The sequence below is a fragment of the Pseudochaenichthys georgianus genome, chromosome 1 (genome assembly GCF_902827115.2).
Source record: "Pseudochaenichthys georgianus chromosome 1, fPseGeo1.2, whole genome shotgun sequence".
Classification (NCBI taxonomy): Eukaryota; Metazoa; Chordata; class Actinopteri; order Perciformes; family Channichthyidae; genus Pseudochaenichthys; species Pseudochaenichthys georgianus.
The window spans coordinates 42,684,104-42,700,945 of NC_047503.1; the positions used below are offsets into that span (position 1 = coordinate 42,684,104).

At 42.2% G+C, this 16,842-nt stretch overlaps 1 protein-coding gene across 2 annotated transcripts in view; it reads right to left on the reverse strand.

Annotated features, from left to right (window-relative positions):
- The window catches only part of LOC117450058 (protein jagged-1a-like), a 38,494-nt gene that overhangs the window by 14,993 nt on the left and 6,659 nt on the right, over positions 1-16,842 (reverse strand). For both annotated transcript variants that reach the window (XM_034088062.2, XM_034088052.2), the window contains exons 3-11: positions 12,707-12,764; positions 6,968-7,225; positions 6,033-6,093; positions 4,034-4,164; positions 3,640-3,759; positions 3,007-3,120; positions 1,767-1,880; positions 1,506-1,619; positions 779-825 (exon numbers count right to left, since the gene is read on the reverse strand). In XM_034088062.2, the coding sequence (XP_033943953.1) occupies positions 779-825; positions 1,506-1,619; positions 1,767-1,880; positions 3,007-3,120; positions 3,640-3,759; positions 4,034-4,164; positions 6,033-6,093; positions 6,968-7,225; positions 12,707-12,764 (1,017 nt within the window). The remainder of the gene's footprint in view (positions 1-778; positions 826-1,505; positions 1,620-1,766; positions 1,881-3,006; positions 3,121-3,639; positions 3,760-4,033; positions 4,165-6,032; positions 6,094-6,967; positions 7,226-12,706; positions 12,765-16,842) is intronic.

The window sequence follows — 16,842 nt, forward strand, 5'->3', positions numbered from 1 at the left end:
GTAGCAGTGAAAACACTAGTAAGAAGGTACAATGAGAGATTCAAGTGCATATGAGCATGAAGTCGTCCTCATAGATGGATCTTCTTCCTGCCATGGCAACCACTGATCTGAGGTCATTGTGATAAACATCCAGTTACCAGTTTTAATCCAACCGTATCTTTGATGCGTGATGCAACAAATAACAGCTTATAACTAATAGCTTATTTATTTAGCCTTTAGCTACACACAATCATAAGGAAGTCAGGAGGAGCACTTCTTTAAATAAACAAGTCTTAGAATGCTAATACAGCGCACAGACATTGTGGTTTCAACTTTTGATTTAGCGATACGATCTTAAATAAAGAAAATGCTTTCCCTTTGACTCTGAGCCACTGAGCCATAAATCAAACGGATCGGTGTGATGAACAGGAACGCTGACAGATAAAGCCGCAGATGAAATATAATCGGCCTGCTATCAGTAAACAATGAGCCATTGTGAGAGGAAGAACGGCAGAAGGAAACCAACAATCAGCGATTCAAAAGAACGAGGACACGGTGTTTATCTTCCGCTGGGAAATGAGAAAGTTTGGAGAAATCCGATCTGCTGTTGTCATGGACACATACAATTACACACACACACACGTCTCTGTCCTACATGCATGACTCGGCATTTAATTTGAAATGTTAACAGCGCTGGTGAAGACACCGTGTGTGCGTGTGTGTGTGTGTGTGTGTGTGTGTGTGTGTGTGTGTGTGTGTGTGTGTGTGTGTGTGTGTGTGTGTGTGCGTGTCAGCTCACCTTGCACGTGGCTCCGTTCTGACACTGGCCTCGGCAGTCGTTGATATCTGCAGAAACAAGTTTTATGAGCTTCTGTAAGACAAACTTTAAGAAAACAAACAAGGAAACCGGTTTCCCGTGAGATAAGATGTTTGTCTGAGGTTCGGTGTCGCTGCCTACCTGCAGACAGAACTACCTGCTGCTCACTTCCTCAAGCACTTGTATATATGTTGGAGCCAATGTTTAGCTTATAGAACAGAGTGAAATCACTAAGACGCAGGGATAAGATCTGTTTTATCTTCTTGTGTGCAAAGCTTGGATTTACCAAACCACCTCCAACTAAACTTCAAATGTTGTTTTTAATAATCTTTAGTTGAAGTTAAAGTGTTGTTCAGCTCGTTAAAGGATCAGTTAGTATAGGCTTTAAACATGTGCACCCGTAAGACAACTCAAGTGAAGCTCAGGGTGTGTTGATTTGTACTCCTGAGCAATGAACCCTTAAGTGGCATTTGAGCTTTGGATAGATAAGGAGTCCATCTTATGATTCAGGTATGATACAAGTGATCCGACAGATCGACTCGATTAAGAAAAGTAAACAACATCAGAGCTGGGAAAGAATTTCTTTTTGGAGCAAAGAACAAACGCACTTAAGTCTCAAAAGTCAAAACAAAAACTTTTCGTTCCCATTCGAATAGATATTATTGCACCTCCTCCTCACCACACTGAGTATTATGTAGCATGTACTCACTGGTGTCACAGTTCTTTCCCGTCCAACCTGGGAGGCATTCGCAGAAATATCCTCCAATCAGATTCCTGCAGGAGTGGGCGTTGAGGCAGGGGTCGCCGTCACACTCGTTTGCATCTAAAAAGAGAATCCAGTACAACGTTTGAAACCTTTATCTGTTGTAGTCCAGACACTTTGAAGCGTCGTGACCACGAGTGTTCGAACGTGGAGAAAATGATCTGCAGGTGAATTGATAATGTTAGAAGTCGCTGGTTGCGGCCTCACCGATGAGGCAGGTCTTCCCGCTCCACTGGGCCGGGCAGGTGCACCTGAACCCGTTGATCAGGTCCTGACAGGTGCCTCCGTGGCTGCAGGGGTTCCACACACACTCGTCCACATCTGAGACACAGAGCAGAAAGGGTTCACACAGCTTCCCTGGAGGGTTCAAAAGGATCTGGGGAAGGACTTTATTCTTTCTATTGAGATGTTTACATTTTGGAATATTTATTTCTAGTCTTTTAATTTTTATTGTACAATGCCATGTCTTTTTATGCTGCTGCAACGCAAACATTTATTAATAGTAATTCTTATCTTATATTAAAGGTCCCCTATTCTACTGTTTTTCATGAGTATATTACAGGTCTCAGATATATACAGAACCTGTCTCTGATTGGCTGAAACCCCAAACAGATCATTGCAGCATTACCCATAATCCCCTCTGTTTCAGCCCTGTTTCCAAAGTGCTGATTCTCTGTCTGTGACTTCAGATGAAAGCAAGGAGCCCCTCCCCACGCCCCTCTGAGAGAGACTTGGTTACAAAGAACTCAATGGAGCTCTAGAGGAGATTCAGGTGATAAGGGGGGGGGGGGGGGTACCTTGGTTGCTGATTGGCTAATGGTTACACAAGACAACACATCGTTATGACATCATCAAGTGGCCAAAATCTGATCAGCTCATCTAGACAGGTTTTTATAGAAATGGATCAAAAAGAGAGAAAATCTTTGTTCCTGAAACTTTCAGAGTCTCTTTCCACAGAGGGGACACATGTTGATGTAGAAGAGACATGGAGAAGAGGGGACACATGTTGATGTAGAAGAGACATGAAGAAGAGGGGACACATGTTGATGTAGAAGAGACATGAAGAAGAGGGGACACATGTTGATGTAGAAGAGACATGAAGAAGAGGGGACACATGTTGATGTAGAAGAGACATGAAGAAGAGGAGACACATGTTGATGTAGAAGAGACATGAAGAAGAGGGGACACATGTTGATGTAGAAGAGACATGAAGAAGAGGGGACACATGTTGATGTAGAAGAGACATGAAGAAGAGGGGACACATGTTGATGTAGAAGAGACATGGAGAAGAGGGGACACATGTTGATGTAGAAGAGACATGAAGAAGAGGGGACACATGTTGATGTAGAAGAGACATGAAGAAGAGGGGACACATGTTGATGTAGAAGAGACATGAAGAAGAGGGGACACATGTTGATGTAGAAGAGACATGGAGAAGAGGTCTTACTGATGGAGCAGGAGGGGCCGGTCCAGCCGGAGGAGCAGCGACACTCGAAGCCCTGACTCGTCTCCACACAGCTTCCCCCCCCCAGGCAGGGGTTGGACAGACAGGCGTGGTCCGCTGAGACCGGAGGGGAAGAAGCGTTATTTTATGGACATTAACCCACGATGAACATCAGATGTCCTCTGAGTATGGAAATCAAGCTAACTTCTCATCCTGAATGTTCAATCTTCTCCCCGATTGTTGTACTAAAATAAAAAGACTAAGCTCTTATTAAACACCCTGATCACACATCCTCTGCTTTTCTGTTTTGATTGATTATATTATTGTGTACCTCGTACGGCGACCTTGAGAGCCTTGAGAGCCTTGAGAGCCGCCTTTATAAATAAAATGGCGCTCTTTTTAAAACACAGAATGGGTTGAACCCTCTTCGAACTGCACCCTGGACCGCCTCCTCTCACCCCTCTCACCCCTCTCACCCCTCACATCCCTCACCTCTCTCACCTCTCTCACCTCTCTCACTTCTCTCACTTCTCTCACTCCTCTCATCCCTCTCACCTCTCTCACCCCTCTCACCCCTCTCACCCCTCTCACCCCTCTCACTCCTCTCACTCCTCTCACCCCTCTCACCTCTCTCACCTCTCTCACAGCGGACCCCAGAGAAGCCCTCGGGGCAGGAGCAGTGGTACTTGTCCGGTCCCGTGTTGCTGCAGGTTCCTCCGTTTGAACACGGCTGCAGCGTCGCACACGTGTTCAGATCTGCACAACAAAATACATTATTTATCTGTGTAATCAGCAACAGAAGCTCACATCATAATCCGTTTTTTATCTCTGGAAATAATCTCTAATAGTTTATTAAGACTCGGTATAATATATGTACTTCATATTGTGCAGCTCTAGTTCTATTCAGGCGGAGACACTCTGTTCTTAATGTGGACAGACATCCCCAGTAAAAGCTACTTTCAGAGAAGTGCTCTAAAGACTTAACAGTGTGTCCAAGTGTGTGTGTGTGTGTGTGTGTGTGTGTGTGTACCTTTGTCACAGAGCTGTCCTCCATAGTTGGTGTCACAGAGACACTGCCAGGGCTCCATACAGCTGCCGTACACACAGCCGGGGTGAGGGATGCAGTGGTCGCAGTAATCCCCCTGCCAGCCGTACAGACACCTGAGAGACAACAATATACATCAGACCGGCGCCAGAACAAATCTAGAGGGCATATGTTTTCATGGGCGGGCACACAAAACCGCCATGTGCCGCGGCCAGTGCCAGAGATTTTCTTTTGAGGGTGCTGTGGGGTAGCTTGACGTTTCATAGAGGGTGCTCAAACATGTAGGGTGTCCCATTAAGGCCCCGGCCACACGAGGACGATAACGGTCGTTTCCGTTACCGTTTAGTGTCACATAGACCATTCGGCCACACGAGGACGACCGAATACGGCACTAAACGACTACGGTAACGGGTCCCAAGGTGGATAGAACGGCATACGCAACGCTCTGGGGGGTCCAACGGCTCCGTGTGTACGCCCTATACGGTCATTTTCTGATAATGATGAGGCAATAGCCCCGCCCCTCCCCACCTCTGCTGCTCACCCCCGCGTCAAAGTAAACTGCACACTGAATTCAGATTATTTATCTTTCTCTCAATATGGACCTAAACGCGAGTGAAGTCCAATCTGACAGGACGGAGACACCTCTCAAACTACTTAGTTATAAATATGTTTATTTTTACAGTCGGCCGGGTCACTGATTACTGGATGAGCTGCTGCATGAGACAGACACTGTCGCTGTCCGAAGAGAGGGAGGAAAAAGAGAGGCTCCGTGTATTTTATCATTATATTATACAGAGTCGTTATTCATTTGTTTTAAAGCTCAATAAACAACAAAGAAGACCTTTGAGCGGCACTTTTCTAATCCATGCTTCTTCGCTGCTTTTGTGGAGGAAGTTACAGCGCCACGTACAGGCTCATGCATATGTACTGCAGCTTCTCCAGCGGTTGGAGCTAAACGGAGCGGTCTCGTGTGGACAGACACTATCTGGTGAATATTGCGTGTGGACGGAAGCTTTTTTGCCATTGCGTTAATCCTATGCGTTTAGCCGTTTTCGTCCTTGTGTGGCCGGGGCCTCAGGTACCGGGCGCTACAGTGGAATGTTCTACTGCAACACTCCCCACACGCACATACACAGTGTACCCGCGACTGTTACAATGAAGGCTCGATAATCAGCTCACGGCATATAGGTGTAAGCAGGGGTGTTTTTTATAAGTGGGGGGTGGACCTAACATCCTCTAACATTTTTATAAATAATAAAAAAACGTGTTTATTGGGGGAGGGCAGGAATGTCGAATGGGAGGGCCCCACGGCGGAGGGTCTGATATACATTAGTTTGATATAGTCATTGGTTGATTATCTTTTCGTATAACACATATATTTCTTGTGTATCAATGCAAACAAAATAGTGCTTTTTCAGCATGTGTACATTTGGTTTACAAGGCATCAGAACGACTGGTGGAGATTTATACAAAAGATTGTTTTATTTTTCATTATTCAGAAAAAAGCTGTTGTGTTAGAAGTGTTTAGATCCTTGAGTCACAACATTGATACCACAGTAATAAACTACTTTTAGAATTACATTTCAACACATTCCTGATTTTGTCCTAGGATTATTCAAAGTGACTTTTATACATTTGACGTCTATTTAGATGTTGTGCTTCATTTTGTGATCAGACTGTCGCATGTTGCTCGTTTCAGTGTTTATATTTCTCATCCAGGCGGCAACCCTTCTTAAAGAGCTTGTTTATGCATCTAACTGTGGCTTTCCGGGATAATTAAAGGTAACGTTTTGGAAAAATACGGAGATTTAAATACCAGAAATGCAATAATAGAACAATTTTGCGTAAAAGCATCTGAGTTTAATCCCGTTGGAGACATTTGTTGCATGTCATACCTCTCTGTCTCTCACTATCTTTACATCTACATTCACTTTCAACTGCAGACAAAAAGCCAGACAAGGTGTGTCGCTGTGTTGTTTCTTACTTGCACTCTCCAGGAACTTTGCAGGATCCGTGCTCTGTGCTGCAGCCCTGTCTGCAGATCGCTGTCGGGAGAAAGAGAAGCAAAAAGAAACTATGAGCAAAAAGAACATTCATTTTATTCCATTAACGTCTCCAGCGAGCAAACAGGAATTCAGTCTGCTCCAAGTATGAGATTGGTTGGCAACTTACGAAGGAATTAATTGGGATACCATCGTTCCTTTTCAAACATCCATAACTTAATCAGGTACTTCAGTTAAAATGCATTTGAGTTAGAGAAATAGTCCCCATGCCGACGTAAACAGACATGTTAGTCCAAGATGGAGCCACAGAGGGACAACTCCAGTCTTGTTCAAAACAGATGCCCGAGTTAAAGACTTACCTTTGGCAGAGGTACAGAAATATCTTAAAGTATAATTCCCTTTCAAGAGATTGTTGATATCAGCTGTTGTCAAAGCATCACATTGTTCTGTTTTCCCACCAAATGTGTTTTTCTTTCTCAAGGGGCTGAAAGCTCAAGGAATCTTAAAAAGAGGTGTATTTTGAAATAAACACAGGAAACAAAAAATGTCTGCCTGAAAGGAAACATTTAAAAATTGCTCTGATTTGATATAAAATCTTGTATTTATTAATAATAATAATATAATAATCTTTATTTGTAGAGCACCTTTCATACAATAAGTGCGGTTCCAGGTGCTTCACTTAGACATTTCACAGAACATTGATATCACACAGAATACAGTTTCCAGTAAAATACATACAAACAAACTAAAAATAGCAAATAGTAGACATAGAAAAATAATTAAAGGTACAACGATGAAATTGTGCAATAAAATGGGGACAATGCTAATTCAACACTATCAAAATGTGTAATGGTCTGAAACACGAAGAATCCCCTCTAAAGTTTCCACACATCAATAAAACCCACTGATAACTCACCAGTGTTGCAGTCTAGTCCGGCCCAGCCGTCCAGACACGTCTTGTTCCCGTTGTGGTCGCACTCGTAGTGTCCGAAGAAGTCGTCCCGCGGGCGGCAGAACTTGTTGCAGCCGAAGCCGTAGTAGTGCTCGTCGCAGCTGAGGCGGACCTGGAAGTGGAACTGAGCCACGGGGCCGGTGTGCTGCAGACTCTGCCACTGCCGGCTCGGGTTGATCATCCCCGAGAGGACGGCTTTCTCAATCATCACCCCACCGACATCTGCGGACGAAGAGGAACTCGTATTAAAGATCAAAGACTCAAGGCTTTATTGTCATAAGTGTTCGGGAAATAATTGTCCTAGACTCCTAGATATGACGTGCACGACCAACCCGTCTGTCATCTCCTTTAAGGACAGAGGCTGCTTCAGCCATAATGTTGTTGTTCCCATTCTGTGACCGGGCAACCCTAGGTCACCGATGGTTTATTGTTGTGGGAACACTGGGACACTTCCTTCTCTGTGTTTGAGGACTCCAAGGTGGGAAATCTTCGTGGCCATAAGTGTCAGACGCAAGTAACTCGGTGTTCCCAGCTGTTTAGGCTATCTTCTCAAACATGTTGATTACTCTCTGAAAACAGTTCAATGGGCTAACGAGAGAGAGGCGCTGCAGATTGACGTGGCAGCTCTCCCGTGCCGTCAGACCGTGGCTGCTGTGACTCGTGATGTGAATTCTCCGGCCGAAGCTCCAAATAAACCGTCAGTGTTTGACAACAAAGCTCCTGCTCTACCGTGTCTCCTTCCTGAGTGGGTGACTCCCACTGCATTGCTGCACAAAAGTTTCCCTTACAATAAGCACAGTAGCTCCAGTGTAGATACGCCGATGGACATCTTTATTCCCAGGCTCCTCCAACGACGACGACGAAACATAAGGTTCAAGGCTTTTATTTGTCATACGTACCTAGCTACAGTGTAATTATGTCAATGAGATTCTTAGGTCACCGGCTCCTCCAACAGCGCAACACGATGAAACAGAAAAGATTGTGAAAGTAAATACAAAAAATAGTAAAATAGTGAAATAAGAGTCTATAAACAATAAGATATACATACTATAGTTTATGTTGTTTTCTTTGAATTGTTTCTGTTCTGGTGTTATGTAAAGCGTCTGAGCATTAGGAAAAGCACTATACAAATCCATGTATTATTATTAATATATAGACACAAAAAAAATTGTGCAAGAAGAAACAGTAGAATAAAAATAGTGCAAGATCATCATATATATATATATATATATATAAATAAATCGAAATCGCGATTTTAAATGATGCAATTATCAAATCGCAAAGCCTGCTATTTTTATATATTTATTTTGTTCTTCTTGTGTCAGTCATCCACACCAATCAGAAAGTGCTGTGCTCCACATGTACCAGCCATTGTTAATCAATCAGAAGTGGCCCATGATAGAAGGTGATAGACAGATTGATCCAATCACCTGCCAAGTATTTTTGCAATACTTTTCCAAATGGCTTCCAGTGGAGCTTTAGATTGTTTGGTGAACCATCTGAGCAGGTTAGTGACGCTCCATCACATGTTTCTATCACAGGGTGAATCTTAAACTGAAGCTCGACTTTAAAGCAACCCAACGGAAGTTTCATGTAAGTGTAGTTCTTTCACTCGTAGCTCGGGCTGCGGGGCGCTAGAGACGGGAGCACGTTGATACGACCTTCCTAGCCGGAGATATGGCCGCATGTTACAATAAACTTCCGTCGGGTCGCTTAAAAACAAATATCGCAAATCGAATCGCAATATTTATCAGAAAAATCGTGCAGCCCTAGTATATACACACAAAAAAAGGCACAGCAGACACAAGAAGTGTTTGAGTTTGAAATGCTAACTTATTGCTTTTCAAAAGATGGTGTGTAATAAAATACTCCTGCAATAATATTCTGATTTCAAACATTAGGCGCTCAAGTAAAGTTCTCCTTTAGATCAAAATATAAATACAAGATATAATAAAAAAATCCATAGTTCTAATCCAAAACAGAGACATTTTAAATTGCTTCTTTTGTTTGTATTTGTTGATATTGCAACTGAAGCTGCTGTAATGCAAGAAATCATTTTTATCGCTTCACATCGTAATAACTCGAGCTGTAAATTATCTTCAGCCTGACAGTATTTGAGCAGCTGCACAAACGCAAACCGTCCTTGTTTGCAGGAGGATTCGGTCTGCTGCAATAAATGTCCAGAGAGTTTGAAAATGCTGAGCTGCTCTGTGGTATTTCACCAGCGGGGTGGAAAGTGTGGTCGGGCCGAGGTGACGGCGTCCGTTTAACCGAAGAGCATCGGGACTGAAACGGCCGAAAAGAGACGGTTGAAACCTCTGTAAGCAAACTGTGACACTTCACATCACGGTGGGGAATAAAACATGTGCTAAAAATGGCACGCAGGTAGCAGATTTGAAAAATGGTCAACCTCAAAAAAGACTGGATCCGTTCCGTTGGGGAATATTTGAGCAAATATTTAAACCTGGCACTTTATCGAGGAATACCGGCTGGGCTGTCAAACCAACACCTGCCTGAGATCTGCAACTCAGTCAAACCTGAAAATGTCCTGCAGTGGTTTCTGAAGGAACTGATGGCTGAGAATCTGAGGCCTTGAGATTGGGTTCACTTCGCTCATTTTCACTGGATAATAAACGGATTTAAACTAGTTCCGAAACGCATCATGGACTAGGGCAATATCCAAATCGCAGAAGGCGTGATAATTGGTAGCAGCAACATATGTGAAAAATTAAGTATTGTGTCGTTGTTGTAAGAGTCCTGGCCTACACACGGTATTCTCAAGACTTGTTTGCTTCATAAAAAAAAAGTATATTTTTCAATAATAAAGTGAATTATGGTCATTCCCTCCAATATCACAAATCATATACAATTGCAATATTACTTAAAATAATGGAAATTAGTTATTTTTCCCAAATGTTGAAGCCCTGATTTCAACCTGTATGACGGACCGTAGAAGGAGAGATGACCCTGGAGAATATTAGTTTAACTAAAATATTGCGAGCATTGAAAAAACAAAAGAAGCCGTCTATTATTATCTACCTAACTCTTGAATATTAAGGTTTCATTCATGAATTCGTTGGCCACTAAATGTCAGGTTGTAAACACAACTCTGACCTATAAGTAGTTGTGGCAAACTTGTTCGCAAACAGTTGCGTACTTTCACATCCACAAGTTACAGAACATCCTGATCGTTCATTAGGAGTCTTTGTTTTTGTGAATGTGAACCCAACATCCACTCTGTTTTCAACTCCTGAGGGAAATATCGGGCCTTTTGGTTGCTAAGAGCTCCACTGTGTTCACCAGCTAATCTCTAACTGCGTCAGGAAGTGATCAGAGGGGTCCTGCAGCTCAGTTACAGAGTGATGCAGGCGTTTGTTACGACCACGCGTCGAGGGCACTTGGCTTGTTGATGCTAAACTGAGAGGGTCAATATTTGTTTCGTCCTCTTTCGGCTTTAAAGCAGTTTCAGCTTCAACCTTTCAGCTCCGTTTGACTGCTGAAGGCTTCTAGATAAACTACATCCAATCGGATCAAAGTATCAGCATGTTTAACTTAATGAAAGACATTGCACCGTATTAACTCTAGGCTACGAATGGGATGATGTAAGCAATTAATATCATGATTGCTGTGGTTAAAATAATTGCCAAAATCATTGATCAAAATGCTTTAAACTATTGACCCTAACAAATGACCTTAAGACCTACTGTCTTAGATATTGCTTTCCAATATGTTTGATTGCATCACAAATGGGACACTTCATTTTTTAGTTAAAATCCTTTTTAATAAAAAACAAACAAGCTAATCGTAATTGACAAGGTTCCCCTGCATATGAAAGGATAAATACATTTTCAACTATATATTAAAAAATAATAATATTATGTGTAGTGTGTCATTCTCTTCTTTCTCTCATGATAATTTTTAATTTAATTTGTACTTTTCTACATGATAGTGAGCTAGAAAGCTTTCTTTAAATCACTCCTGTGTGGATATTCACAAGAAGCAACTTATTGATAGTGTTTTATTTTGTGATCTTGATAAGATCCCATATAAATAATACTCGAATGAACTGGACTCGCCACACCCCCCGTTACTCGTTGTAGGCACTGAAGACCACCTTTTGCCGAGGTCAGCCGACTTCACACCGGGCCTATAATGGTTCCCTGAGGGACGCCAAATACAGCACTGAGCCAACACTCAACGCTCAAACCGCCTCGCTGCCGGCCGGGTGGTAAACACACGCTCCAACCGAAGATGCCAGCTTCACTCCCTCCTTACACACTCTTTACAAACCCTTTTCTGAATGAGACTCATGTAAACAACTATAAAAGGCCGTTGTAAAAATGTAGGGGGAGTTAAGCACTCTGATAAACAAGAACAGGCTCCAGAAGTCTGCGAAGGGTTAATCAAATGAAGTAATAATGTTCCTGGATCAGGCAGAACATTTAATAATAGTTATTTAATGTCTTTGTGCGGTTTAAGTACTGTACAGACTCTTATTTAAACAAACATGTTCAGACAGGTTTGATGTGCTGGCTTTCAGAATAACATAAATCCCTCTGAACATATTATCTGATGTTTTGAGTCAGTAACTGGGTTGGCAACAGCTGGTAAACTCTTATGGTAAACTCAGCCTTGTTTGTTGGGTTGTTGTTATAATAATAATAATAATAAGTTTTATTTCGAGGCGCCTTTCAGGACACCCAAGGTCGCCTTACAGTGCATTTAAAAGTTAAAACAGCTAAAACAAAAACGGAACACAAATTAATCGAACCGACAATACAGCAGCATAAAAGCATAAAACAGGCAAGACAAGAGTGTGGAGTGACGGAGTGACGGAGGTGTGGAGTGAGAGGGGGATCTGTGATAGCAGGTTGCATGTGTTTGAGTGAGTAGGCCAGTTTAAACAGGAGGGTTTTGAGGTGGTGATGGAGTCAGACTGTTTGATGTGTGGAGGCAGAGAGCTCCAGTCACAAATCACAGGAAGAACACCAGAAAAGTTCCTCATGACTGTCGATAGTGAATTAATTCATAACACGTTTATTCTGTTAGCCCTTTTGGTTTGTTTGATATATCTTCTAGACTGCTATACTCATTCTAGTTTACCTACACTGGCTTTTCGAACATCCGAGTACAGAAAATTAAAAAAAAAAAATTAAAAAAAAAGAATTAAGTCCCAGAAAATGTAAAGGTAATATAATCAGCTACACAAAAATATGTTTTAATCCAAGTGAATTACAGTATGGCGTCTAATAATTCAGGGGATTGCAAAATAAATCTATGCCTTAATGAATAACATCACAAAACATTTTAAATACATTTTCTCTCGATGTAATTTCAGTTTTTTTGTAAATTAATTTGTTATCGCCTGTTTTCAATATTTAATTTATTTGCTAATATGTCTCCCAGGTATATATATCATTCTCCACCACTGCTGGCCTAAAGCACACTAATCAAAGTCCTGTGCCATGCCTAGGATTTCATCGGTGATATTATTTTCTATCCTGTACGTGAAATGCCCATTTCAAGCTTTCTTTCAACGTTTGAACAAACACACCGAAGCCGATTTGGAGTCCGTTAGTTTCCACACAGAAGTGGCATCTTTATGGATTCAAGCGCTCAGGTTACAGGTCATGTGTGTGTCAGTGGAGCGGAGAGGAGTGAAGAAGGATGGATGACGAAGAGGATAATGGTGAAGATACTCACTGCCGGAGGACGAGTCGTTGTTGAAGTCCAAGGCTTCCACGATCAATGTGTAGGATCTCTGCACAACAAGACAGAAAGAAGGAACATTAATACATTTTGATCGATTTTGTTGAACGTTTTATCATTTCAAAACAACAAACTTGTATTCAAATTAGAAGATTTGCAGTTGTTCTGTTTATATATTGGATACAACTTGGACAATCTAATGTCAAACGGTGAAATATGCCCAAACCTACAAAAAACAGTTACGCAGCGTCCACACGGCGGCGTGCGTTGAAGCTTGCGGGCGGGCGTGTCTGAAACTCGACCAACAACCAATCACATGAATCTCCCGCCCCGGACACACAAGCACGCGGTTTGATTGGCTAGAGCTTGTACTGGCATATGATTTGATTGGCTGACGCTTCCGTCGAAGCATCAAAAGTTGAACTTTTCTCAACTTTTGAAGCGAGCAAAGCGAAGCGACGGAACCACAATGCAGTTCGGCGAAGCGTGAGGTCACCCCATTCAAAGTGAATGGGCAGAAGCTTCAACGCACGCCGCCGTGTGGACGGGCCGTTAAGATGGATATTGGCATTGGTCCCCGATTGCACTTCATTTCATACAAATTAAATTTGATGAAATTTGATTTGATGCTTGAAGACTATTCATCATAAATACAAATATGTAATAGAAATTAAACAATTCTTATAATGTATGGTGTTAAACATCCTACTTATAGTATATACAACTGCTCTTAAAGTGCACATGTTATGAAATTGTCTATTCAAAAGAGACTGCCGCATTCACAGAATATTGACTTCAGATTTAAACATAGTTTTCAGGAAAAGCAAATATAGGATCAGTCTCTGAAGAATAAACACAGAAGAAGTCAACTTCTCTGAACATTAAGTATTTCATGAGAAAGACTCAAAACTAAAGTCATGCGCCACTGAAACATCCCAAAGTCCCTAATGTTACTGCACAGAGAGTGAGTGAGTGAGTGAGTGAGAGTGTGTGTGTGTGTGTGTGTTTTGCGTCCCATTATTTCGGCTCCACTTTGAAACTCTTTGTCTCTCTTAAAGCCACTGTCGCTCTCACCACTATCGAATGACAGACAGAGCAGAGCCTGTGTGTGTGTGTGTGTGTGTGTGTGTGTGTGTGTGTGTGTGTGTGTGTGTGTGTGTGTGTGTGTGTGTGTGTGTGTGTGTGTGTGTGTGTGTGTGTGTGTGTGTGTGTGTGTGTGTGTGTGTGTGTGTGTGTGTGTGTGTGTGTGTATTGTATTGTGGTTTGAGGCTTGCAGAGTTTTCTCTCTCGCGCTCTCTCTCTGGTGACACTTTCCCTCCAACATTCACACCATTGAAACGCGGGGACTCCAGAAATAGGAGCAGGGAAACGCAAAGACGGAAGAGAGTGTTTTGTGGGCTCTTTGAGACGACTCACTTAAGTTTTAAACATGGAGTCTGAGGAGATTATGTCTGGTCTTCACTTCTTCACTGGCTTGTTTGGGGGTTAAGACTCCGTTTTGAGGTGAACTTTAATGTTAAGGCATTTGCAGTCAGAGTCACAAGTGCATTCCTTTGGGTGATTGACAGCTCGCAGACTGCCTGCGGCAATAAATATGGATTTGAGTAATTCCATTGAAACGCGATCGGGCTCAAAAAACAACAGGACATTATTTAAGCATTGCTGATATTATGGGGTAATATTAGCTCCTTGTTGCCGAGATAAATGATGGATCAGTGAGATGTCCTGAAAAGAGATTACAGTGCAGAAAGGCTAATGTTTAAAAGTTGGACAAAGTATTTCAAGCTTGTCCATTAGCCTAACTTTTTATAGAACATTTTACAACTTAAATGTTCCCGTTGTTCCAGGGTGGTTCATCCCTTCAAGAAAAGCTTGAACAGAATCCCAGTCATTTTAAATCCGTGTATCTCTCCTGCTAAGACCAGTCCTGTGTGAAGAGAGCTCAGCACTAACACCCGACCAACATCCAAAACCGCAGCGGGAAAACTGCCAGAGCGAGAGTGGAAACCCCAGAAACCTGTTGACATGATGAGTTTCTGGTTTGTCGCAGCGTTTGTTAAATCAGCGCTCTTTGATTAAATAAAAAAACATGCTTTAAATGTGCCTGATCTTCATCCTCGGTGGTCTCGCATCATCCTGTCCACATGTATTAAACCCTGCCGGTGTTGGCGTAGATCCACAGCAGCTAGATCAACTCTGTCGCCCCAACACTCAGCCCTGCAGGAAACCGCAGTGGTTCATGTAGCTTTCAGATTAGCGGTTAGCTCGGGCTGTGATGTCGGGCGATCGAGCGCTCAGAGCAGCCGACAGGATTATTGGACCATAATGAGCCATAACAAACATCACACAGGGGATTCACTCATGTCTTATACGTTTCCTGTGTTCTCTTCTGAAGATGGAACATTACGGTGGATTGTCTGGCGTGGATCTTTGATGTGTTTGCAGCCATGTGAACGATATGTTCATACAGACCCCACTCCACCACACAATCAACAGCTCCACACGTTTCACTGAGAGGCAGATTGTTTTGCTTGTGTTGAGTTTGGATTTCTTACATTGACTTCAGGTGACTTGCAGTCTCCTTTGTTGAAGACTTTGTTAGAGAATCAGCTTTTCACAACCTAGGTATTTTTTGTCCATTGTTTCTATTATTACTAACAAAACCGTACTTCTCTAGTTAATATCTGAGCACGAAGTAACATCACTAAAAAGATACAACAACCAGACAGGTTGGTCACAAACCAACAGTTTATCCAGATAATAAAATACTATATTGTTTCGAAGAAAAATGTGAAGTAAAATCACCTAAAATCTTACTAATTATCCCTCATTGTACACAAACTCTGTTCATATGACTTCAGTTATTACAGGAGGTTAAAGGGGACCCATCATGCTAAATGCACTTTTGTACGTCTTGTATACATGAATATGTGTGTCCGGTGTGTCAGAAAACACAACCCTCTCTCTTTTCCTCCATACCCAAATCTCTAAAAACGGGGCTGCAACGAGCCGATACAGATTGATAGAGATTTGAAATATCTCTGACGTCAGAAACAAGGAGCTCCGCCTATATCCAAATCTCCACCTATCAGGGGAATGGGGGGGTTGCGTGGCATGGTAACGGCATGGTAACGGCATGGTAACGGCATGGTAACAGCATGGTAACAGCATGGTAACATGACGCTCATGCCTCGCCCCCCTGTCAGTTGAAGATCATTTGCCACAGAATCAGCCCTTGTGAAGACAGGGCTGGAAAAGAGCAAATAGAGCGAAATGAGGCATGGCTAAAATGCATGATCTGTTTGGTATTTTGAAAAAAAAACTTCACAGACATGTTTTATATAGGTATGGCCCTACAATATATTATTCAAATATAGCATGATAGGTCCACTTTAAAGCAGGAAGTTAGTTTGTAAATTGTGATTTATTTTTACAACAGATCATTTGGGTCATAAATGGAAAGTTCCAACACTTTATCTCAACAAAAAAAAGTTGTCTTGTTTTATTTTAGTTTCCACCCGTCTCATCGCCTGATTGTTTGTTTCTTCACCCGTATAACCTCTTCCCAGTGAAACCAGTTTTAGCATCATGTTCCCGCGAACACGACTTTACCCTAAATATGGAAATGTTTCTTAACCACATTCTTTCTCTTTCAATTCAGCTGAGGCGTTACAGCAAACACTGAGAGGGGAAGTTTGGACGCGTTTACTTTGATGTTTACGAATGCAAGCCGGGCTAGCATGCAAAGTGTGGCGGAGCGTCACCAAAGTAAGCTGTGAGAATCTAAATGTAATCACTAATGCATATACACTGAATGCAAGAGTGTAGGGGTTGTTCTGCAAGTATGAAAATGCACTGAGATACATTTTGATGTCCAGAATCATAGATGCCATCTCGACAGAAGATATGTATTTATTGTTGTGTTTATTCTACCCCAAGTATTACAAAATATGTCATCCTTCATGATGAGTTACTGTTTGTGGCAGCTGAAATCAAAGTTGTTTGTGATTTCCACATATTTTCTTTCCTTACCAACAAGATTTTTAATCAGAATCTAAAACCAGAACGAATGAAAAACACGACCCCAGTCTTACAAATCTGTACAAAATCTTCCGATTGGTTCTGAGTGG